The 22,583-nt window shown below is 60.3% G+C and overlaps 1 protein-coding gene across 3 annotated transcripts; it reads right to left on the bottom strand.

Moving 5' to 3' along the window:
* Window positions 1-499: 499 nt before the first annotated feature.
* AMOTL2 (angiomotin like 2) lies at window positions 500-16,347 on the bottom strand. Of its 3 annotated transcripts, none has more exons than XM_055128410.1 (10): window positions 16,110-16,347; window positions 12,959-13,718; window positions 10,410-10,716; window positions 9,477-9,621; window positions 9,153-9,245; window positions 6,046-6,341; window positions 5,077-5,378; window positions 3,926-4,143; window positions 3,200-3,379; window positions 500-2,150 (listed from the first exon to the last, which is right to left on the bottom strand). In XM_055128410.1, exons 2-10 carry the CDS (start codon window positions 13,672-13,674, stop codon window positions 2,092-2,094), a joined length of 2,316 nt encoding a protein of 771 aa, XP_054984385.1. In that variant the 5' UTR covers window positions 13,675-13,718; window positions 16,110-16,347; the 3' UTR covers window positions 500-2,091. The 3 variants fall into 3 exon arrangements, with proteins under 3 accessions (XP_054984385.1, XP_012787008.2, XP_004603019.2); XM_012931554.2 differs by having other exon boundaries at window positions 3,200-3,376; window positions 16,110-16,327; XM_004602962.2 differs by lacking the exon at window positions 16,110-16,347 and adding an exon at window positions 15,462-15,585.
* Window positions 16,348-22,583: the final 6,236 nt, after the last annotated feature.

Below are 22,583 nucleotides of genomic sequence, written 5' to 3'. Positions count from 1 at the left end.
ACACACATCTTCCACAACACCCCCCCACCCTGCCACACACACACACTCCCTGACCCTCTGTGGCCGTCTCTGGTGCAGGAGGGGGTCATCCGGTCTGGCCAAGGACAGCGCTACCCGAGCAGGCTGCCATCCTGCCTGAGCCTCCCAGCCCCTCTGTGGTCTCACGGGTGCCGAGTGGGAGCCCCCGGACTGGCCTCGGGGAGTCACTGCTCTCCTCTGGGCCGGGCTCCATGGTCTTCCCTTCCAGCAGGGAGGCCCGCCGAGCTGGGCTGACCTGGGTCCACGCTGGCCAGAATCGAAGAACCAAGGCAGAGAGCCCGGGGAGGGCTCAAAGGGCAGAGCACATTCTCTGCACGGGGGCACCCTGGGTTCCACGCCTGCCACTGGGCACTGGCACGTATGGGGCGAAGGGGTCAGGGGCTGTGGCTGTACCCTCCCCCCACACCTTTCTTCCCTCAGTGAGTTTCTCCCTTATGCCAAGACACCACTTTAGTGTTTTCTTTTTTTTTTTTTTTATTAAAATACTGTTAGACCCCGTGGAATGCAGCAGCAATCCTGGTACAGGTGGCGTAACAAAACAGCCATGTTTACATTTTAAATATTTACGATAACTTAAACATACAGACGCACATCACGGTCTTTGGCAGAAAAATGTTCACAGCACAAAAAAAAATACTTTAAAAGAAATACCAAATATTCATCCAAAATATATTAAGTGTTTTTTTTTTCCTTTCACGAGTTTTTCTTTTTTCTTCACTTTTTCTTTTTGCTTTGTAAACAATGCACATGAACCAAATGGATGTTTCAGCTTTTCAGAGAGGGTAGAGAGGGTTTAAAAAAATATGCAATTGTCCAGCAAATGCAAGTGTTTAAAAATGAAAACTTGAAGGAACCATGGGAATAAAATAACACAAACAGAACCTAAAAACGGTAAAGGAAAAAAACAACAATAACAACACACAAAGATTCAAGATCTACAAACAGTCAAGACACGTTGCTAAAACCCGCCACTCGCTCCCAGGCCGAGTTGGGGGCCTCGTTAAGACGGGAAGTCAAGACTGGCAGTCAGTCAGGGATGGCACCTCCTGGGTGAAGCGTCAGCTGTCACCGTGCCTCCCGCCATCAACGCCTCCAGGTGGGGACAAACAGGAGACACAGCCGCTTTCTCCAGCTTCCTTCTGGAGAATCGGTGCCAGATTCCACCAGGGCAGGCGTCCGTTGGGGGATGCAGGGGCTCATTTCACTTGGCTCAGGGCTCACAAACAAACCGACGGGATGTCCAGGAACAGGAGCTGGGAAGCCATTTCAAGACGGTGCAGACGGGGTGGGGTGGGAGGTGTCCCGGGGGCATTTGAAACAGGACTTGAGACAGGAGTGCAGTGGCCAGTCTCCTGGGCATCGGTCAGCATCCGAATCTGGGAGCACTGCACCGGAGTTGGAGCCGGAGCCGTGGCAGGCCTGGGAGCGGAGCGCCTGGACGAGGCACAGCGGGCTCGCCTCCCGCTGGACAAGCCCCTTTAGAGTCTCGATCCAGGAAGGTCCCCTCCAAGAAGCCAGCCTGTGGCTTTCTGCAGGAGCCACCGCCCCCCCCTCAACAGTTCCCAAAGACGGAGACTCTCGGCGACCTGGCGGATGCAGCCGGGGGCCACGGCAGTAAGGTGGGCCTGGGCAGAGGGCACCAACTCTGCCGCTGACTTGATTTCTCAATCAGACCCTGCCCCGTGTCCACGTGTGGCTGTCCTCCGAAAACAGCCCCTCCGCCAACCTCTGTCCTCCTTCCCTCTCTGCCTGAGTGCCAAACGGGTGCAGAGGGGGGCACAGCTTCTCTCTGAACCTTCTGCAGCTGTGCCCCCGGCAGCAAGCCTTGGGCCACAGGTGAGGGTGACACGGGCTCAGGGTCCTTGTGCTCTGCCACCGCCCGCAGCGTCCCGCCCGAGCTCCTGGGCCTCAGGGAGGGAGGCGGGGGGGTGGCGGCGAGTGGCCGCTGAGGACAGTAGGGATGCAGCCGCTGGAGGGACGGCTGGACTGGTCACAAGCGCCACAGGCAGAGGACACGGGGCCTGACGGCCAGTCCCCGGAGCAACACCTCCTTCAGATCAGTATCTCCACCATGTCCGCCAAGTCCTGCACCCGGGACGGGGCCACGGAATCTGCAGAGACAAGACGAGAGGTGAGCAGGCTGCTCTTGAGAGCCCGGCCCACTGCCCCCGGAGCAGAACTTTCCTCATCAGCTTTTTAATTTTTTTTTTTTAATTGAATCACCGTGAGAGTTACAAAACTTTCCTGTATGAATTTCAATCATACAATGACCAGTGTACATTCTCCTCCATCGATATCCCCAGTATCCGCCCCCCCTCCAACCCCAACCCTCTCCCTGCCTCCATGGCAGACAATTTCCCCCATATTCTCTTTGGTCTGCAGTATAGACACTGACAGGCCATCACGTTTGGTCCTTTATCTACTTTCAGCACACATCTCCCATCCTGAACGATCCCTCCAACCATCATTGACTCAGTGATCCCTTCTCTATCCCAGCTGCCTTCTCCCCCAGCTCATGAGACAGGCTTCCAACTATGGGGCAATTTTCCTGGCCCTTGTGTCTCCTGTCCTTGGGTGTCAGTCCCATGTCATGTTATTTTATATTTCACAGATATTCCTCGTCAGCTTTGCAGGCTCAGACCTCAGCCCCAGGTTCCCCAGGCCAGGCCCCCAAGGCTCTGACCCGGCCCCCCACCGCTGGTGTGGTGTATCCTGGGAGCTGGTTGGAGGGCGGGCAGGGCGGGGAGGGGCCAGAGGCGGGGCGGCCACCTCATTCTTGGCATGCCTGTGGTTTAGGGAGGTGAGAGGCGCAGGGAACTAGGCAGGGGAGAATGAGCAGGGGAACTGCATCTGGGAAGGGCATCTGGAATCTCTCTCCTTCCCCGGTGTGAGCGCCACTGCCAGGACAGTCCCCACGCCTGGTCCTCTCATTTTCATGGGTGACAGTCATGGGAGGCAGACACCACCCATGGGAGCTCTGATAGGGCAGAAGCGAGGGCCGCAGCCATGCCTGATTCCTCATTCCTCAGAGAGGCCCTGTGCAGTGCTCCCCTGGGGTGCTGAGCGAATGGGCAGGGCTGGGGGAAGGAAGGGAAGGGCTTGGAGCCTGGGTCCCCCTCAGTGCCACCCAATGCAGAAGCCCAGGGCAGGTGGGACTTACCCAGGGAGGCTGTCCGCTGGCCTCGGCTGCACCCCAGAAGGCTGTCGGGCTCCAGGCCCAGGCCGGGGGTGGCGCTATCTGGGGTTGCGTCAGTCTGGGTGCTCCCATCTCTGCTCCCGTGCTTGGAGTGGGCGGGGAGGGGGGTCACAGCCCCAGGATCCTCTGCAGGGCTCCTGTCTGCTGGGAGGCCGGGAAGGAAGCAGATGGTGACTGCCTGGTCCACCAATGATGCAGCCCCCTCCCCACCTAGAGAACACCCAGCTCACTGTTACCCACTGGGGTGGGTGATACTTGATTTAGAAGAATTTCTATTAAGGCTAAATGCTCCTCTTTTCTTTTTTTTTTTTTTTTTGATATGGGGGCTCTCCCTAGTGGTGCTCAGGGCTTACTCCTGGTCAGGCTCGACCTGGTAGGCAGCGTGAGAGGTGGGCACCTAACCCCAAGGTGCCAAAGCTTGGGCCCTGGCCATAACAACCACGGGGAGCGGGTTCCAGATGTTTCCTCTGGGTGAGCCCTTCCCTGCAGATTAAATCTGAAAACGAGGAGGGACACTAGGGGCACGGAGCTGAGGAATGAAGGGGCCGATGACAAACACCTTTTCCTCAGCAGGCCGGTAAACGTCTGGGGCCGAGACAGGGGGCGAGGGGGTGGGCCACGGCCTGGATGGGACAGCCGTGGAGGTGGGGCCCCGGGAGCCCGAGGACCAGCCCGCTGCTCCTCCCTCACCTGCAGCCATCCGGGGCAGTGTGTCCACCGGCTGCTCGGTGGAGGCGAGTCGGTGCCAGGCCTGGGGGCCTGCCGCCGTGGCCACAAACAGAGACGGCACCGACTTGGCGGGCCGCAGGGAGCCCTGGGCCGCCCTGCCCGGGTCTTTCCGGGAGCGCTGCTGCAGCACCTTGATGACCGCGTCCTTCTCCAGGATCTGCGCGTGCAGCACCTTCAACCTGCGGGAGAGACGCGCCGCGTTTTGCATCAGCCACGGCCGCGGGTAGAGCTACGGGGAAGTACGGGGAAGGCCCTGGCCCGGGGGTGGAGGGGGCTTCGGAAATGCCAGGGCAGCTCTGGACATGGGGTGGGGTGTGTGTGTGTTCGTCTGTGTGTGAGGCCGAGTCTGCTCTGGACATGGATGAGTGTGTGTGTGTGTGTATGTGTGAGTGAGTCTGCTTCCTGGACACGACTGGGAGGAACCTGGCTGGTCAGCAGCACTGCCGTGGTCTCAGTTGCATTGAGAGCATGACCCTCCCTCCATCTCCCTTCTTTCCATCTATAATTAGTTCTCTCCTCCCCTCCCCGCCGCGTTCCTCTCCCTCCCTCTCTCCCTTCCTTCCCTCTCCCCTTCCTGCTTCTGGGCCACACCCCGCAGTGCTCAGGAACTGTCCTGGCTCTGTGTTCTGGGGTCACTCCTGCCAGGGCTCAAGGTAGCGTTAAGTAGCGCCAGGGATCGAACCCGAGTCGACCACAACATGCCAGGCAAGCGCCCTGCCCACTGTGCTCTCTCTTCCGCCCAACAGCTACGCTTCTGAGTTAGAGAAAGCCCTGACGGAGTCTAGAAAGGCTGCTGCGAAGGCCCTTTGGAGGGAAGACACTAGTTTCCCTAAGCCTTTCATTCCATGTCGGGGGCAGAACCTGCCTGGCCCGGGTCAGGGAGTCGATTCCCGCCTTCATTTGGGGCTGAAAGGGGCGGGGAGAGGCTGAGAGCGTTAGCCAGTGGCCCCATTCCCGTAGCTGGGCGGAACTGCTCCCTCGGGAAAGAGTCGGCCTAGGGGGTGTGGAGAGCAGGCTTGTGACCTCTCGCCAGAGTAGGGGCCTGGTAGGGCCTGGGCAGTGCCCCCCCCCGCCCACTCCCCCCACGCCCAGCTCAGGCGTGCCCGCCGCACCTGCTTTCCATCTCCTGATGCCGGTGGCCGCCGGCGAGCAGACCCTCATTGAAGCTGCTGCTGGGGGGGGGCTGGGGGGAGTGTCGGATGAGGGTGGTATCCCGCTGCGCGGCGGCTGTGGCCGCGGCGTCCATGGCAAACTGCCTCATGGCACGCTCTTCCAGAAACTTCTGCTCCCACTTGGTCATGTCGGCCTCCAGGGCCAGAATCTGCTCCTCCTTCTCCCGCAGCTGCTCCGACAGCTGCAGGGCACTGAGCTCCGGGGAGCCCCCGCTGCCGCCGTTCAGGGGGCCTGCCTGTCTCTGCAGAGCAAGGAGGACCAGTCAGAGGCCGAGGCACCAGTCAACACCCCTCTGCCCTGATGCTGCGGTCAAGGCTCCAGGCAAGAGGGCTGGAGAGACAGCACAGCGCGCAGGGCGTGCATGCGGCTGAGCCAGGCCCAGCCACGCGTGATCTCTGCGCACAGGAGTAAGCCCTGACTGAGCACCACCCATCCCTGCGTGGGGGAAAAAGAGGGCAGGAAAGACCAAGTCCACCTCTGCAGAGGGCACCCCAGACAGAAGCTTCCAGAACGGAAAAAAGGGGTGCTCATATCCATGCAACCCAGACAACGGGTTTCGTGAACTCAGAAAGCGCAACCCCGAGGTCTGGTCACCCTAGCTCCGTGGGAAGGATGAGGCGTGGTGAGAACTCGATCTGGTTAGTAAAGCCCCGAGTGGTTCACAAGTCCAAAGCCAGGATAAAGATTCTGGATCTGGGTGGCCATCTGGCCTCCTAAGAGCTGGCTGGTAATCCCATCAAGCTTCCTGGCCTATTCTCACTGAACCCTGTGGGGGCTGGGCGAGGGGGATGCTGAAAGCCCCAGAAGGCTTGCTCTGCGCTCAGGAGCCGAAGTTTTCCTGCCCGGCATTGGACCACCCATGCCGAAGACCGCGGACCCCCACGGCGCCACGAGCCTCCCTGGCTCACCTGCTGCGCGCGCAGCGCCTTGAGCTCCTGCTCCAGGCGAGTGCGCAGCCGCAGCTCCAGCTGTTCGCGTTTCTCGCACGCGGCCTGCAGCTGGCCCAGCGCCTGCTGCAGCCGCTCCACCTTCTCCACGTACGCCTGCTTCTTGCGCAGCTCCTCCTCGGCGCGCGCCGCGCGACCCTGCGCGTTGCTCAGCGCCTGCTCCAGCAGCTCAGCGCGCCGCCGCTGGTCCTCGATGGCTCCGCGCAGCAGGGCCGTCTCGCGCTCCAGCTTCTCCTGCTCCTGCTGCTGCTCGTAGCCTGCAGGCACACGCGGGTAGGGGGGCGGGGGGCTTGCTCAGGGGCCGTCCTCACCCCTGTGGGCCCCACGCTGCACCCCCAGGTGCCGGAGCTAGCTCCCTTTGCTGTTCCTTCCAAGGACCCCATCATCTCCCCACAACCCCACACACGGCAAGCAGATCCCATAGTTCACCCCAGCTGATGAGGGGGTGAACCCGGCTGTGTCCTGGTCACTCCCAAGTGGGAGAGTCAAAGGACAGGGACAGGAACCACCACGCACAGCCTGAGCCCCATTGCACAGACCCTTCCACTAACAGCCCTCAAAGTGGAACCTGGGAGCCCCCCGGGCCTGTCCCAGCTCAGAGGAACAGCCAGCCAGGACCGGAACCCAGAGGTCAGGCGGCCTTTCAGTGTGTTGGGAGATCCCGGCCAGGGCTCCAGGGTTCACACTGCCAACCCAGGGCGCCCCCACTTCAGTGCCACACTTCCGTGCACGGTCTGGGGAGACCATGAGCCAACGGTCAGCAGGCTCATGCCTGAAGAAGCATCAGCTCTGCAGCAAGAGTGCTGCCATGTTGGTTGGTGCCCGAGGCTCTGGCCCTCTAGACTTCATGAACTGCCCAGGGACGTCTGCACAGACACTCTCCACCCAGCCAGGACCTACAAGGCCTGAACCAGAGCCCGGAGCCTCCAGCTGATGTTCTAGGTGTCAGTCTCCCTAAAACCCTCGCCCTTGGGAGGTCCCGCCCAGGCCCCAGGAAAATGTCCATGCCTGCCTCGATGGAGTCAGAGGCCGCAAGGGCGGTGGAGTGCTTGCTGGGCAGTGAAACCTCCTAGAGGGAAAGCTTCTTCCAGGGCACACAGGCCTTCTGTGCACTTGAAGTGCAGCGAGCATGAGGCAGGAAGCGAGTTGGAAATGGCATTTAATTAAGATTCCCCTTTGGGCACGGAAGGCAGAGCGCCAGCGCTGGCGGAGCGAAGGCTTGGGAGCTGGGAGGCCGAGCGAGGACTCACTGACTCAGGGCCCCGGGGGAGGAGAGGGCACGGCGGCCTGAGCAGGTCGGGCTCCCTTGGGATCTGGAAGGCGGGGTCTGGGCTGGCCTCATTCTTCGAGGCGAGGGCAAAGGGCTCAATCACACTGGAATGGGGCCATGCCCGGGCACCGAGGGCTGCAGGGCAGACCGGGAGGGCGAGTGGGGGTTGGGGCTGAGAGGAGCCTGCGCTCCCGGCAGGGTTCAGAGAGGGCCATGTGGAGTGTCGGGGATCGAACCCAGGTCTGCCCGGGCAAGGCAAGCACCCTACCTGCTGTATTATCTCTCCCGGCCCCGTGTCACTACAATTTTACGTCCCATCCTAAGGCCCAGGAGCCCAGGGGCCACGGAGTGCTGAGCTTACCCCATGGGGGGCAGGGCTGGGGCTCAGGGAGTCTTCCTTTCCCACTGCAGCCGACCCCATTCCCTTCCCTTACACTTGCCTCCCAGTGAGTGCGGGGAGGTGGGGGGTGGGGGCGGGGAACTCAGCACTTAGGGACCCTGGGGGGCATCGACCCACAGTTTCCTGCTTCCACCAGCATCTCCCATACCCAGCTGCCAGGATAAAACAGGGGCATGCCTAGCAGAGCGGGCGGGGGGTGGGGGGGGATCCGGGTCCCCGGGGCAGGTCTCAGCCTTCTATTGTCTTCGCCACCCCCGCCCCCACCCCTCTCCAAGAGCCGGCCTGCGAAGGGCTGGGGTGGGCAGGCCGAGAGGGAACAGCCTGGCGGCTCAGGAGCTCAGGAATGCCGGGCATCCAGGTCAGCGGCTGTGAGATTAAGGTCTCAGGCACGGGCGAGAACAGCCCCGCGGCAGAGGAAACGCCCCCTCCCCCTGCTGCTCCCAGGAGCCTTCCCAGCCACTTCCTTTCTCTGCAAGGCGGGCCCCCAAAGTCGCGTCTCCGACAAGACACCCCATTTCTCCTCCTCATGGCTGCCCTCCCTCCTTTCTCCCTTACCCCCTGCCCCAGACCCCACCTCCCGCCATCAGTCTTGCATACCTATAGCTTAGACTCCCTCCTGCCTGCACCTCCACAGAGGCCTTCCCCCTGCCCCTCACCTCCCCTCCCTACACACACTCTGCCCAGGGCTCCTTCTGAGCCCCTCCTGGACACACCCTTGGGTCACCTGCTGGACTGCTAGAGTCCTTCCTCAAAGGACACCCCCACCTCCTGTTCACTTCTCTGCACCCCCCTGCCCTCACTCCACATCACTGGCCTGGGGGTTCCCTCTGCCCTCTACCCCCTACCCCTTCACCCTCACCTCGGCTGTCCCACAAAGTCATTCTACTCACAGTGCCCTCCCCTCCCCGCTAGGCCGCCAAGATACCCCTGCTCCCCAAATCTGTGCTTAGAACCCCAGGTCCCCACTCAAGTTCAGTGCTCGCCCCTCCCCACCTTGGCACCTTGCGGCCACTCCACACTCTGCCCACAGGGATCCCACCAAGCCTCAGGCTGCAGGGACACATTCTCAGTCATGTCTATGAGCGAGATCCCGGGGCATAAAGCTCTCAGTTTTCCTGGGCACCCCCTCATCCCCCCTTGGCCTAAAGGCCCCCCCACCAACCCCGGAAACTCAGCCTCCGCCTCCTCCTTCTTGTTCCGGGGTCCCCTCGGTCCACCGTGCCCCATGGTGATGGACGCTATGCCAAGAGCAAGGCCAGTGTCAGCTGCCCAGGCCCATAGCCAGCGCACTGCGGGCACTCAGGTCAGCTGATACAGACTGGGCCGGTCCTCCTGGCCCAGAGGGGCTGCCGTGACCCTGCTGCCTACAGTCAGGCTTCCCGGGGGGCCCCCACTCACTCTGAGCCAGCAGCTTCGCCACCATGTCCTGGTTGCCCACTTGGGCCTCCTGCGTCTTGCTCGCCAGCCGGCGGTTTGCCGTCTCCAACCTCTCTGTTTCAAATAAAGAACAGCTCCTTCAAGGGGGCTGCCCGGTGCGGGTACCCCTGGGGTCCTGTCTGTGAGGCTGCATTCTCTGAGCTGGGGGGGCACCCCCCTCCCCACCAGGGCAGGTCAGCTCACGGGGAGGCAGGGAGCCGTTCTGGGCCTGGGGGATCTGGGTGACGCCGGTGGGACCCAGAGACTGTCCACCAGCGGCCAGGCTCCCCGCGGCCAGGCGCTCACCTCGCAGGTCCCGGTTGAAGTCCTGCAGCCTCCGCATCTCGCTGTCCATCTTGTTGCGCATGGTCTTCTCCAGGGCCTCGCGCTTGGAGGAGGCCCTCGTCAGGCTCTCGTGGGCCTCGGAGAGCCGCTGGATTTCACCTTCCAGCTGCGAGAGACAGAGCACCACACTGACGCCTGGCTGTCCCCAGGAGGACCCAGCCGGGGCCGAGGAGAGGCAACAAGGAGAACAAATCCTCGGGGATCCTCGCGGGCTGGCCGCAGCCCCGAGAGGCAAAGGGACCAACAGAGCTGGCCGGCCAGCAGGGAAATTGCAGCCCCGTCAGGCCGCCCCCGGGGATGGAACACGGCCCTTCGACCAAGGCCCAGGGAGCAGCAGTGTCCAGCCTCGTGCTAGGGGCCTGGCCCCTCTCTCCCTGCAACCCCAAAGGCCGCCTGCTTATGCAGAAAACCTGCAAGCCTTATCTCGACACGGGGCAGGGACCCCAGCCCAAGCTACCTCGCCCAAGTGGGCGCGCCGCCACCATCTGCCACCACGGCCTGGCCCGATGCCCTCCCCTGCGCTTCCGCACGTGCTCCGAGCCGGCCCCGTCGTGCCAACAGATCCTAGTTGTTTTCCAAGAGGAGGGGCTCTGAGCTGGGCCAGGGCTGGCCAAGAACAGGCGGGCCGTTGTGTGGGGGACACAAAGAGCTCTCTATGGGAGGTGTGCTCCAGAAGGGAGGGGGGCGCGCAGGGCCGGTGCGAGTGTGCAGGGAGCTGGTGAATGGGCCCTTTCTAATCCCCACGGCCTGCCACTGCTCATGTGCCAGCCTGCAGGCCGCACGGCTGCTCCCTGCCATCTGTGAGGACGGGGCAGGCAGGACAGGGGCCCAGGAGCACCACTGAAGAGCCCCACCATCAGGTAGAGGCTTTGGACCCGCTGGCCCTGGGCTTACCTTCTCGATGCGGCCGGCCTTCTCGGCCGAGCTCTCCAGTTCCCGCTGCAGCCTCTCGTTGGCCCTCTGCAGCCTGGCGTTCTCTCTCAGCACCGACTCCATCTGCGCCAGGTGGGCACTGCCCGCAGCGGCTGAAGGGACATGGGTGCCGGCTGGCCCCTCCAACCCAGGGGCGCTGAAGGATCCAAGGGGTGGCCCGTGGCCCAGAGCGGCCGGGGGTGGGGGTGGGGGGTGCTCGTGGGGTTGCTGCAGGTACTGGTACTGCTGCTGCTGGAGAAACACAGGAGGTACCTGGGCCTGCAGGATCCTGGGGACAGAAGACAAGGCTGTCAGGGACCCCAAGGCTGTCACCCCAGTGTGCGCACGACTGAACGGGAGAGGTCAGGCCCATCTGGTCTCTCCACTTTTAGGCAGCAAGTCTAAGACTCGCCAGAGCCAGGAGAGCGGGGCTAGAGGTGGCTCATGTCAGGGGGCTTTGCTTGGTTCCAACAGCTATGGCCGGGACTCTGGGGTCAGCGCGGGCAGGCCGAATCAAGGTCCTGACAAGCCCTGCATGTGGCCCTCTGGATCAACAGAAGGTTCAGGCTGGGTCTGGGGCCACCTTCAGTAGGGCCGGGCACACTCTCCAGCCCAGGACACAGGGGTAGGACCCCACTGTGACCCTGTCTGTGTGCCCTGCAGGCAGCCTCGGGGCTGGACACAGGCCTAGACGTGGGCACACTCACCCCCTGCCCTCCTCATCAACACTCCCCAAAGAGACCTTTTAGATGGCTTTGGCCAAGGCTGGAGCAGTAAGTAGATGTTGGGGGGTGTGTCTGAACGCCAGGGCTGAAAGCACCCTGCTTTGAGGGCAGGAGGGGGCCACCCAGGGCCTCTTGGACATCACTGACCCCCCATGGTGTGGCTCCCTGGGGCCCACAGGAGATTCCCCAGTGCAGGGTCCACCTTCTCCCTCTTTCGGGGGTACTGAAGTTTACTCTACTTAAATAAGTGTGACCCCAACACTGGGTTTCCTGGGCCTGGGGTGACTCTGGACTACTCTGATCGCCTGAATTTGGGGACAATGCCCTACTGGCCCCAGGCACTGTGTGAGGATGGGGGTGAAAGGTAATAGACACAGGGGAACTCTCAGGATTTCTCCAGGGTCCTCAGAAGCCGAGTGTGAAAGAGTCTTAGCCTCACCAAGGCATCCCCAAGTCCCAGGAGAGCCCCAGAACTTCACTCGCGGGTCCTCATGGGGCTCCCAGGGCCACCCTCCTGGCAGCCAAAGGGGCTCTTGCTCTTCCGAGGAGCCGAGCGAGTAAGGCCAAGAGAAAAGTTGCTGCCTGGGACCCCACCAGACCCCACCGGATGCCTTTCTCTTCCTGTCTGAGGTGGGGCGCCCAAGCCGAGCTGAGCTGGGCCCCCTGGAATGTCAAGATTCTCTTCGTCTGGCTCAGCGGGCCTTCATGAACTTGGCCCCCGGGCCCAGGCAGACACAACTGGCATTCTTTGGGGATGACCTAGCTGGAGAAAGAATGGCCTCCCTTCCCTTCACACTCGAGGCCTTCCCCGGGCCTGGCCCTTCCCCTCCCCTTTGTGTTCTCCTGCAAACAGCCCACTTCCTTTCCCCGACATTATCTTTTCCTGACAGGGTTCACGAAGGATTGCTCCCAAAGAAGAAACCTCGACTCAGCTTCCGAAACTCTCTCCGGCCAAGCCCTGAGCAGGGAGATAAGGTGGGGAGGAGAGGTGGGGACACGCCGCCGTGGCGTCACGCATCTCTCGAGAGCATGGACAGGCGTCTTTCCCAGGAGCGGCCCCGCGGTGGGGAAGGGGTGAGTAAAGGAGGGCTCAGCAGGCGTGAAGAGAACCAGACTTTGACCTGGAGCCGGCCAGGGAAGGGTGTCTGCAACCCTCAGGCTCCCTGGGGTCGCTGGACCACCCCGGATGAGGGTGGGCTTCTGGGCCTCCTGCCTCTACCCTGGTCTCTGTGTGTCCACGCGGGCCCCTGAGAAACTAGGCTTTGGGCAGCCAAAGGGACCTTCTTCACTCAAGGCCTTTTACCTTTCAGCCCTTCCAGTACCTTCTCTCACTCTCAGAACCAAATTCCAAGCCCCGGTCTGCCCAGCAACCTCGCCTACACCTCCATACCAAGGGGCTCACCTGCACCCAGGCTGGGCTCAATTCAGGGAAAAGCTAGAGGCTAAGTGGGGGGCGGGGCCATCTGGAGGAGTCACCTGCTCCCCTTCCTCCTCCAAAGCGCTTAAATCTCTCCAGGAACCATCCCGCGCCTCCCCCCCCACCCCCCGTCTGGTCTTTCTGAAACTCAGCCTATATTTACTTATTTTTCTGCTGCGGGTGGAAGCCAAGGCCTCACTCGAGCAAAGCACCCCGTGCTCCGCGGCTCTGAAACGTCCTGGGCATCAATGAATGAGGACAGTCTGGGAATGAGACCGGGATGCCTGCATCCTTTTCCCCTCCAAGAGGCAGCCCCGCTCTGGAGCTGGCAGGGGTGCTGAGGGGGAGGAGGGGAGGCCCGCGGGGTGGAGCAAGAGCTTGGCCGTTACCTGACTTCAGCATGCTGGAAGTGTGGGCTGCCGCGGGCGCGGCACCGAGGGTCGGGGCCAGCGGCGGCGGCTGCCTCATGAGCGGGCACGACTTGGTGTGGGTACTGAGGTGGAGGTCCGCGGGGCTCCGGGCCCTCGGCGGGGGGGCCCCTGGGTGGGGCGCCCTGTTGGCTGCGGGCCAGCTGCGGGAAACTGTGGGAGGAGCTCATGTGGCTGGGGGCGCGCGCGCCGTTGCGCTCCAGGGACAGCTGCAGGAGCCGCTCGCTCAAGGAGCGCACGTGCCCGTGCCTCAGCTCCCGCAGGGCCTCGTCCTGCCTGCGACCGCCGCCGGGGGCCCCTCGCGGGTCCCGGTCCGCTGCCTGCTGGGCCGCATAGTACTGCGAGTGGGCTCTGGCCTCCTCATACGTGGGCAGCTCTTCGCCCTTGCCGGGCTGCGGGCACAGCCGGTAGAGGCCGTTCTCTGCCAAGTGGGTCTCGCCGCCCTGGTGCTCCTGGCCCTGGGGCTCCTGCCTCTTGGCCTGCTGCAGCCCCTGGCCGTCGTCCGGGGCCGCGATCTCCAGGGAGGCCTGCGGGGCGCCCGTGCCCGCGGCCCCGCCCCGCAGGGCCTGCTGCTGGATGGCCAGCAGCGTGCGGGTCTCCGTCAGGTTGCCGTAGCGCAGCTGCTCCTGGATGAGGCGGTGCAGGACGGTGCCCGAGGAGTCCTCCAGCGTCCGCATGCTGCCTGGGCTTCCAACACCCGCCTGGACGCTGGCCAGCCCACCTGGGAGGAGGGGAAGAAGAGCCATCAGTGGGAGCGTCTGGGAAGAGGGACGTCGGGGGGCTCCATCCCTGGATCTGAGAGGTCACACAAGCCCTGAGTCCAGTGCCAGTGCCTCCACCCCCGAGCCTCCGTTTCTTCATAAAAAAAAAAAAAAAAAACACCCAAAACCTAACAAGAATGCCTGCCTCAAGAAATTGAGAAATACAAGAGGCGATGGCTGTTGGGCACTGGGAATCCTGGGCCAGGGATTACCGGCAGCATCGCCTCCATGGAGACGTCTACACCCACAGAAAAATGACACCGGCCTACACGGTGACCAGAAGGGACAGCAGCCTCGCATCCTGGCTCAGCCACTGAGCAAAGAGCCAGGGCAAAGGGCAGGCCTCGGCCCGCTCTAGGTCTGTCTGAGCGGTCCAGGCACTGGTGCACGGCCCCCGGCTTATTGACAGAGAGGATGGGGGAAGGAGTGTCCATTAGAAACCCTGGACACACAGTCCCCAGCATCCACTGCAAGAAGCATGCCGGAGTCCAGCCTCAACACAGCTCACACACAGGGCCCTCCCCGTGAGCCCCCTACAGGATGGAACAGGAAGAAGATGAGCAAGTAAAGGATGGTAGAAGAGTGGCTGCCTCAGACAATGACAAGCACCCCAGGCCGGCCACTAGGGCGAGTGGGTGTAGGCTGGGCAGCCTTCAGAAAAACGCTTTAGAAAAAAGGCTGTGGATTTAGGACCATGTTCACCACGCAACACACGCATGCATGCGTGTACACACACATACATACATACACACACACACACACACTTTTTGGAAAAGGCTCTGACAGCCTCTAGGCACACCCACTTGAGCTGACTGGGAAGCAAAGGGGGACACTTGGTTGCTAACAGGAACCTGAGAGGCAGATATGCAGGGAACAGCCAGGCCAGAGGAAGGGGGTCCCTCCGCAGGCTCCCTGGGGGCGTGCCTGGAAGGCTGCCCACCTGGTGCGCTTCTTTCTCTGCTCGGCTTCCTCCAAGACCAACCTCCAAACCCAGATTCAGGGAAAAACCCAAGCGGGGCCACCCTACCGCGGGCCAGGCCCGGGAAGGCAGCGGCAGCAGCGGAGGGGCGTGGCTCGTGCCCGGCCACAGCGGCAAGCCTGGTGCCCAGCCTCTTGGGGCCTGGCAGGGCGCCCAGAGCGCAGCCATTCCCGGCCCACTCCCTGCAGAGCGGAGTGAGTGATGGAGAGCCGGGGTCGGGCGCCTCGGGACCCGTCTTCCACGGCACACGTCCCACCCCCAGCCCCTCTCCCTGACGCACAAGGGGTGCAGGCGCGAGACTCCAGATACCAGCGGCCACACAAACTGGAATCACTGGGAGTTCGAGTTTCCTCCCTGGGGCATTCCCGGCGTTAATCAGTGTCTGACCGGCAGGCCCAAAGGACCAGCTTGGGCGATCCCAGGCACCGTCCCCGGTCCATGCTGGGGCGGGAACACCTTGGGGCCTCTCCGTGTACACACACACACACACACACATACACACACACACACACACACACACACACACACACACACACACACACACACACCTCTTCCCGAGCCTTTGTCTGTCCCCGTCCAGACCCAGACTCACACCCCCCCTTACAACCAAGGTTACCCAAACCTGCACTCCCCGACACCCCCTGCCCCAGCAGCACGGCCCCCACGCGCCCAACCCCGGCGGCCCAGCACCCTGAACCCCACTCCCGGTCTCAGCCAGACTCACGGTAGCCTAAGAAAGCAGGGCGAGGGTCTCTGCCAAATCGCCACCCCCCTCCCCCGGCGTCCGAGCCGACCCCGCGGCCCCGCAGCCCCCGGTGGCAGCGGCGAGCAGGCGCGCGCAGCGTCGGGCCCCGGCCCGCCTCCCTCGGCCCTCCCGAACCCTCTTTGTTTTCCAAATGCTCCAGCGCTGACGTCACCCGGCTGGACGGCAGCTGCATTCTTGCTAAGTGAGAGCCAGAGCGCGGCTTCGGAGAGGATTTTCCAAGGAAGACAAAGAGGAATTCTCGGGCCGGCGGGGGGCAAAGACACCTGTAGCCCCCACCGAAACGACTCAGCCCCCCAAAAAAGTGCTTGCAACTTGCTCCCCAAGAGGTGCCTCCTGATCAGATCCGCCTTTCTCTCCCACCGACCCCCGGACACCCACCCGATCTCCCTAGAGACCCTGTCCCCACTTGCAGCTCCAGGGACCCCGCGCGCCAGCCAGAGCCCCCTCGCCCAGGCGCGCGAGGCGCGCCTCCCCAAGTACCCTCGTACCCTCCCCCCTCGGAGCGGGTCGGTTCCGGCCGGGATTGGCCCACTGGACTCCCGGATCCTCGCAGGACGCCGTGGCCGCCCGGCTCCCAGACCCGGGAAGGTGTCCGGCCGCGCTTACCGGTGCTGGGCAATGCGAGCCCGGCGGACGCCTCGGAGGAGGTGTGCACTCGGCGGCGGCGCCGACGCTCTGGCCGCGCTCGGGCCGCAGCGCGCAGCCCCAGGCTCGGCCCGCGCTGGAGGCGGCAGCTATGCCAGGAATGTGAGAGTTTCAGGTTCCCCCTCGGGATCAAAGCGAACCACAAATAACCTCTCAGCGCGCCGCCCTCCTCCGCCCGCCGCCCGGCCCCCGCCTTCCTCCCGGGAGGCGGCGCTGCGGGCCCCGCGCAGGCCGGCCCCCCGGAGCTGCTGCGCCCCGCGCCCCTCCTGGCCCTCCCCTCCCCTCCCCTCCACGTCTGCCTGCCAAAGCTGCAACCCCTACCCCTCACCCTCCGGCTTCCTCCCACCCCTCCCACCCCATCGACTGGGCCCCAGGGGTCGAGAGAGCGGTGTCCCCTCCGTGTGCGCGCAAGAGGAGCCGGGGACGCAAAGATGCCCGGATCGCCCCCCACCCTGTGGCCAACCCGGGACGGTAGCCCCCAGCCAGAGATCGCGATACTGCCCCTCCCCTCCCCCCACTTTCATTCACCGCCAGCGGCAAACTGTGAATTGCACTTTTATTGTTTACACCTTGGCCAGCTTTAGGACCTGTCTCCACCGGAAGCGTGATGGGGTGCGAAAATTTTCGGGTCGATTTGACCCACCTCACCGATGGAATCATCCGTCGCCAGGTCAGGGTCCTTGTCTAACCCCCAAACGGGGAGCGACCAGGCAGGACCTTTTTTCATTTTTTTTTTTTTTTTTTACACCCAGGGCCCTTTGTCCTCGCACCCACTCTGCAGCGACTCCTTCCTCTCCTTTCTCTCAAGCCGGCTTTGCAGAGGACCGCGGCTCCCAGATCTGAGTTTAACCGAGGAAAGTGGGGCTTGGGGAGGCTGCGAGCGTGCCCAAGGCCACGCAGACAGGAAGGGCCGCAGCCAGGTAACCGCGGGGCTATTTCTCACCTGCAAAACCACTGTGTGGAGTCCCGGGTGGGGACCCCCCTCCTCGCATCTGCCCCTCGCAGTTCCATCTTCTTTGTTCCCGCCAGCCCCCTGGCCTCTGGGAGAATCAACCCGCTTCCTCTCCCTTCTGGGGAGCCTGCAATTCCCCTGACCACTGGAAATCGGGGGGGGGGGGGGGGCACAAAGGTTGTCCATGCTCGGAGCCTGGCCAGGGACATCATTACTTTTTAATAAAGCCATCCCAGCGGGGGTGTGATGAAGCCAAATACAGCATTTCCTATAATGACAGAATGAGACAAGGGAAACAAACCCCCCCAAAAACAGGACCCCCTGGCCCACCTAGCCACCTGCCTGCTGTGGCCCGGTCTCCAGGCTCCAGATGAGACCAGGGAGTAGGGGAGAGGTCCCAGGGGGCCTCACCTGGCAGAGTGTTGGTGGAAGCACAGGTGGAGGTGTGGGAGTGGGTGTAGGCATGTGCCCGCTGGGTTGCAAAACCAGGGGAAAAGCTGTTGGGTCCAGCGCTGTCAGTCAGGGGCTCTGGGGGTGGGGGTGGGGGTGGGGGGGAGAGGAGGGAGAGGTGGGTACTTGATCCATGTCCCGATGCTTCTGAGCTGTTTGCAGAAAGGGGTGGCTCCACGTGGCTGAGGTCACGGAGATGCATCCTGAAGTGGCCTCAGGGATATGGCCCTTCACCTATGTGTCCCAGAGCCAGCAAAGGGGAGAGGACGCCTGCCCCGCCCCCTCCCCCGATACACACACACACACACACACACACACACACACACACACACACACGGATGGGATATTTATACCCATTTTTCTTCTTCCTTTTTCTTCCTCGCTGCACAGAGGAAGATGTGGGCAGGCAGAGCCCTGGGGCACTGGAGCAGGGCAGGCTCTGCAGTATGGTTGGGTGGGGGTCACCTTGGCCCAGACATGAAGAAGGCTGCAGTGACAAGTGCCAGCCTCCTGCTCTCTCTCTCTCTCTCTCTCTCTCTCTCTCTCACACACACACACACACACACACACACACACACACACACACACACACACACACACACACACAGCTTCTCTTGCTGCCCTGAACTACTTCTACTCCCTCCATCCCCCCTGCTCCCCCCTCCCCACTCCTGCTTTCTTGCAGGTAATGATTTTTCCCAGGTGATACCTGGCTGCCTGGGTTTGGAACCCTGCCCAGGAGCGCTGCAGAGGTGACCCAGTTCTCAGAGGAGCCTGGCTGGAGGCCTTTGCTGTGGGGAGTGCAGCACTCAGGGGCGTGTCTGCATCACAGACGCCTGTGGGGATCCAGGCACCCACACCCTGGTCCCTCCTTAGCGTGGCTCTGTGCTGTGCACGGCGGCCTCAGCCTGGCCCTGGGCTGTGTCCCGCTGCACGCGGGTGTAGGGCAGTTCTAAGCCACACCTGTCCGACGCCCCCCACTGTGGCAATAAGAAGAGAAGGGCCCCTTTATTTCCCAAGCAGCTGATTGGTAGTGGAGGGATGCTAGCACTTGGTGACATCAAAGGAAGGCTTGGAGTTGTGAAATCTTCCCCTGCAGCCTCCCCTGGACACTCCCTCAGACAGGTTATGGGAACAGGAAGCCCCCCCAGAAGCTGGTGCAGGAAGCAAATTCTCAGGAAGGGCATGGACGCTGCAATGCAAGTTTCGTTGTCCAGTTCCAGGAGTCCATCTGGAACCTTCTGCTCTTTGGCCTTTTGCAAGACCCAGGTCCCCTCTCCACATGCCTCTAGGATTTTTTCCACCCCCTTCCTCCACAGTGGGGTCTTTCCCCTGGACACAGCTCCCGCCCGCTCCCCATTCTCCCCTACCACTTGGGGTGGTAGCCAAGGACCCAGGAGTCCCCGTTAGCCCTGGTTACCTCACCAAGTTTGTTTCTTTGGGGGTAATTCTTTCAGGGTTGGAGCAATTTTGAGATCAGGCCCAATAATGGTGGAGATAAGTGGGTGCTCTTGAAAGATGAAGAAGCCCCAACTTTCGGGCTGAGCCTTGAGCTTTTCAGTGTACCCCTGGCCTCAGCTGCTCCTGCAGGCCCCGGGGCGGGATGTTCCTGTGGCACCCAGTGCAGGTGCTGCTCCTGATTCCCCTGCTCTGGGCTGATTAACTGCCCACCTCTCCGTGCCCCGGTCCTGCCACCCGGTCCTGCCACGGAGCTGAGTCTACTGAGTGGATGTTAGGGACCCTCCGGGAAACAGCAGGAGGGGGCCCAGGGCAGGCACTTGTTAGGGCTGGGGAAGGGCTCTGGGCAATGTCTGTCCTGCAGGCCGCCTGTGCTGAGTGGAGCACTGATTTGGCGGCAGTGCCACTGCAATTGGGGTGCCCTTCTGCTCTGGCAAGAGGCAGGGAATGTGAGAAGGCCCCTGGGTTTGTCCTCAGTTCCCAGGGGAGAGGCCAGAGCCAGCGTTCCTGGCTGCTGGGGCATGATGGAAGGGCGCCCCCTGGTGAGGCTCCTCGCTGGCCACTGGGGTTCCCTGGTGCACCCTTAGTGGGGCCAGGTGCTGTCAGGATTCCGTCCAGGCCACAGGTATCTCTGATGCCTCCAACAAGGAACTGATGTCTCCACAGAGTCTTCTATGTGGATCCCCTGCCCCAAACCTGAGCTTTCACATGGGTTTATTTTTAAATGTGTTTGTTTGGGGGTCATACCCTGCAGTGCCCAGGGATTACTCTTGGCTGTCTTTGGGGACCCTATGCAAGTGCTAATAATGGAATCCAGGCCTGCTGCAGGTCAGTTAAGCACCTTGCCTGCTGTACCGTCTCTCCAGCCCCTTTCACGTGGTTTCAAAACATCTATATGGTTTTGCGGGCCACACACAGTTGCTCAGGAGCTACTCCAGGCTCTGTGCCGGGGGCAGGGGAGTGTGGTGGTAGGAGGGGATGGGGGGGGTCCATGCCTGGAACCAAACCCTACCTGGCTCCCTGTATGCAAAGCATGTGCTGAGCCAGCTGAGTTGTCCCCACTGCTCGTGTTTAAAGAGACACTGTCTTCAACACAAGCTACCACGCATGTGCTCCCCCCACCACCTGTTCATGATGATCTCTGTCTTGGGTTTCATGCGTCCAGTACACAATATTTCCTGAGCACCCACTCTGGGCCTGATCTGGAAGGGGGCCCAACCTGGAGGTCACACAGGTCGGGGGCACAGAGGGGAGAGATATACTTATCCAGAGCAGGCTGGAGGAAGGGAGTGTGAAAGGGAGGGAGCCCTGGCATCAGGAGGTGCTGATCAAACTGAGCGCTGGAGCCCCCGATGGTGGGTGGACGGTGGACAGTGAGGTGTCTTCCCCAGGCTGGTTACCTGCATGAGAACCGCAGAACCTTGGTTTGCTAAAGCAGAAGTAGTATGTGTGGGGGCTGGAGCAATAGCACAGCGGGTAGGGCGTTTGCCTTGCATGCGGCCGACCCAGGTTCGATTCCCAGCATCCCATATGGTCCCCTGAGCACCACCAGGAGTAATTCCTGAGTGCAGAGCCAGGAGTAACCCCTGTACATCGCCCAGTGTGACCCAAAAACCAAAAAAAAAAAAAGAAAGAAAGCAAGCAGTGTTCTGTTCCTCTCGTCTCCCCACCAAGCTTCATTCTCCACAGACAATTCCACTCAAGTCCTGTAGATGTTCTGCTGTTTACACTTACATGTCTAAAAATATCCTTCGATTTCATTGTGTTTCTGTTTTAGATATTATCTGTCTTTTTCCTATTATGAAAGGTTGGGATTTCATTCACACACATACACAATATACAGGGCTCTTCCTCCAGTCTCTCAATATGGATACACATAATTTTTTCTGGCGAGGGGAGTGTTTATGGGCCACATCCGGTTGTGCTCAGGATTTACTCCTGGGCTCTGTGCTTAGAGATGACTCCTGACGGCTCCACGTACCTTCTGTGGTGCCGGGGATGGAAACCAGGTTGGCTGTGTGCAAGGAAAGTGCCTTACTTGTCATATTACCATCTCTCCAACCCCACATGACTTTTTTTGTTAAATTATTATTCGATGTTTATATTGTTGTGACTGTAAATATTGTTAATAGCTGAATCACATATTGTGCTGTGATTATACTTCCTTTCTTACACAACTTTTGTTTTTATTGGAGTTAAATATTTGCCTCGTTTTTAATTTTCTTGGTGTGCTATATATTTAGCATTAATTTGTGCCCAAGGGAACAGAGGGAACTCTGTTGATTGGGTTTTTAAAAAAATTTTTTAAATTGAGGGGCTGGAGCGATAGCACAGCAGGTAGATAGCACAGCAGGTAGGGCGTTTGCCTTGCATGCAGCCGACCCAGGTTCAATTCCCAGCATCCCATATGGTCCTCTGAGCACCGCCAGAAGTAATTCCTGAGTGAAGAGCCAGGAATAACCCCTGTGCATCGCTGGGTGTGACCCAAAAAAGAAAAAAAATTAAAAAAAATTTTTTTTAATTGAATCACTGTGAGGTAGACCCTTACAGAGCTGTTCATGATTGGGTTTCAGTCATACAGTGTTCCAACACCACTAGTGTATATTTCCCAGGACCAGTGTCCCCATGGATTTTTTTTTTTATTGGCCACACCTGTTAGTGCTTGGGGGCCTGTGTGGAGCTGGGGGTCAAACCCAGGGCTTCCTCATGTTAAAGCATGTGCTTCAGCTCTGGCCCCTAAGAGAGAACTCTACAATTCCACTGGATGTACATAGGCTCCCAGTATTCTATCATGTCTCTCCTAGAGAGTTCTGCCAGCTTACTCTCTGTCCCACAAATAGCTTTCATCCTGAGATGTCTCGTCACCTTCCCTACCAAATTGTTTGTTTGGTTCGCTGTTTCCTGGGTTCCTTATCTTTATCTACTAGTAACTTCCTAAGAATGGCTATGTGGGAGGCCATTCTTAGGAAGAAATAAAAAGCACCTTCTACTTGCTAAATTGTCTATTCTACCCACATGCCCCATGTGTATAAAATTTTAGGTTAGAAATCATTGTATTCTATTTTGAAAGTATTTTAGAAGTGTTACTTCGTTATCTTCTTACTTCCCAAATTGTGAAAAATCTAACTGGGGTTGCTCATTTTTCAACAGAGCAATTTTCTCTTTCTCTGGCACTTTTGTAGGATTTTCTCTGCATGTGTGATATCTTGAAATTCCCCAGTGATATATGTACCTCGATAGGTTTTGCATTAAGATATAGTTGACATTAACATTATTAGTTTCAATTACACAATACCATGTTGTGGTCCAATAAGTCTAGTTAACAGCTATCACTACACAGGATATTTTATTTTCTCGTGTTTGCGTGTGTCTGTGTGTGTGTGTGCGTGCGTGCGTGCGTGCATGCGTGCATGTATGCGTGTGTATGTGTATGTGTGTGTGTGTGTGTGTCTGTGATTGAATCCAGGGTCTTACATATGTATGGCATGTGCCAATTGCTGATCCACATCCCCACTCCTGAGAATGTTTGAACTAGTCTCTAAGTCACAGTGAGTTTTCATTCACCTTGATTTGTC

This window comes from Sorex araneus, chromosome 2 (assembly GCF_027595985.1).
Source record: "Sorex araneus isolate mSorAra2 chromosome 2, mSorAra2.pri, whole genome shotgun sequence".
Taxonomy (NCBI): Eukaryota; Metazoa; Chordata; class Mammalia; order Eulipotyphla; family Soricidae; genus Sorex; species Sorex araneus.
Note: the sequence above shows the minus strand (reverse complement) of the source record. Positions and strands in the feature narration are given on the sequence as shown.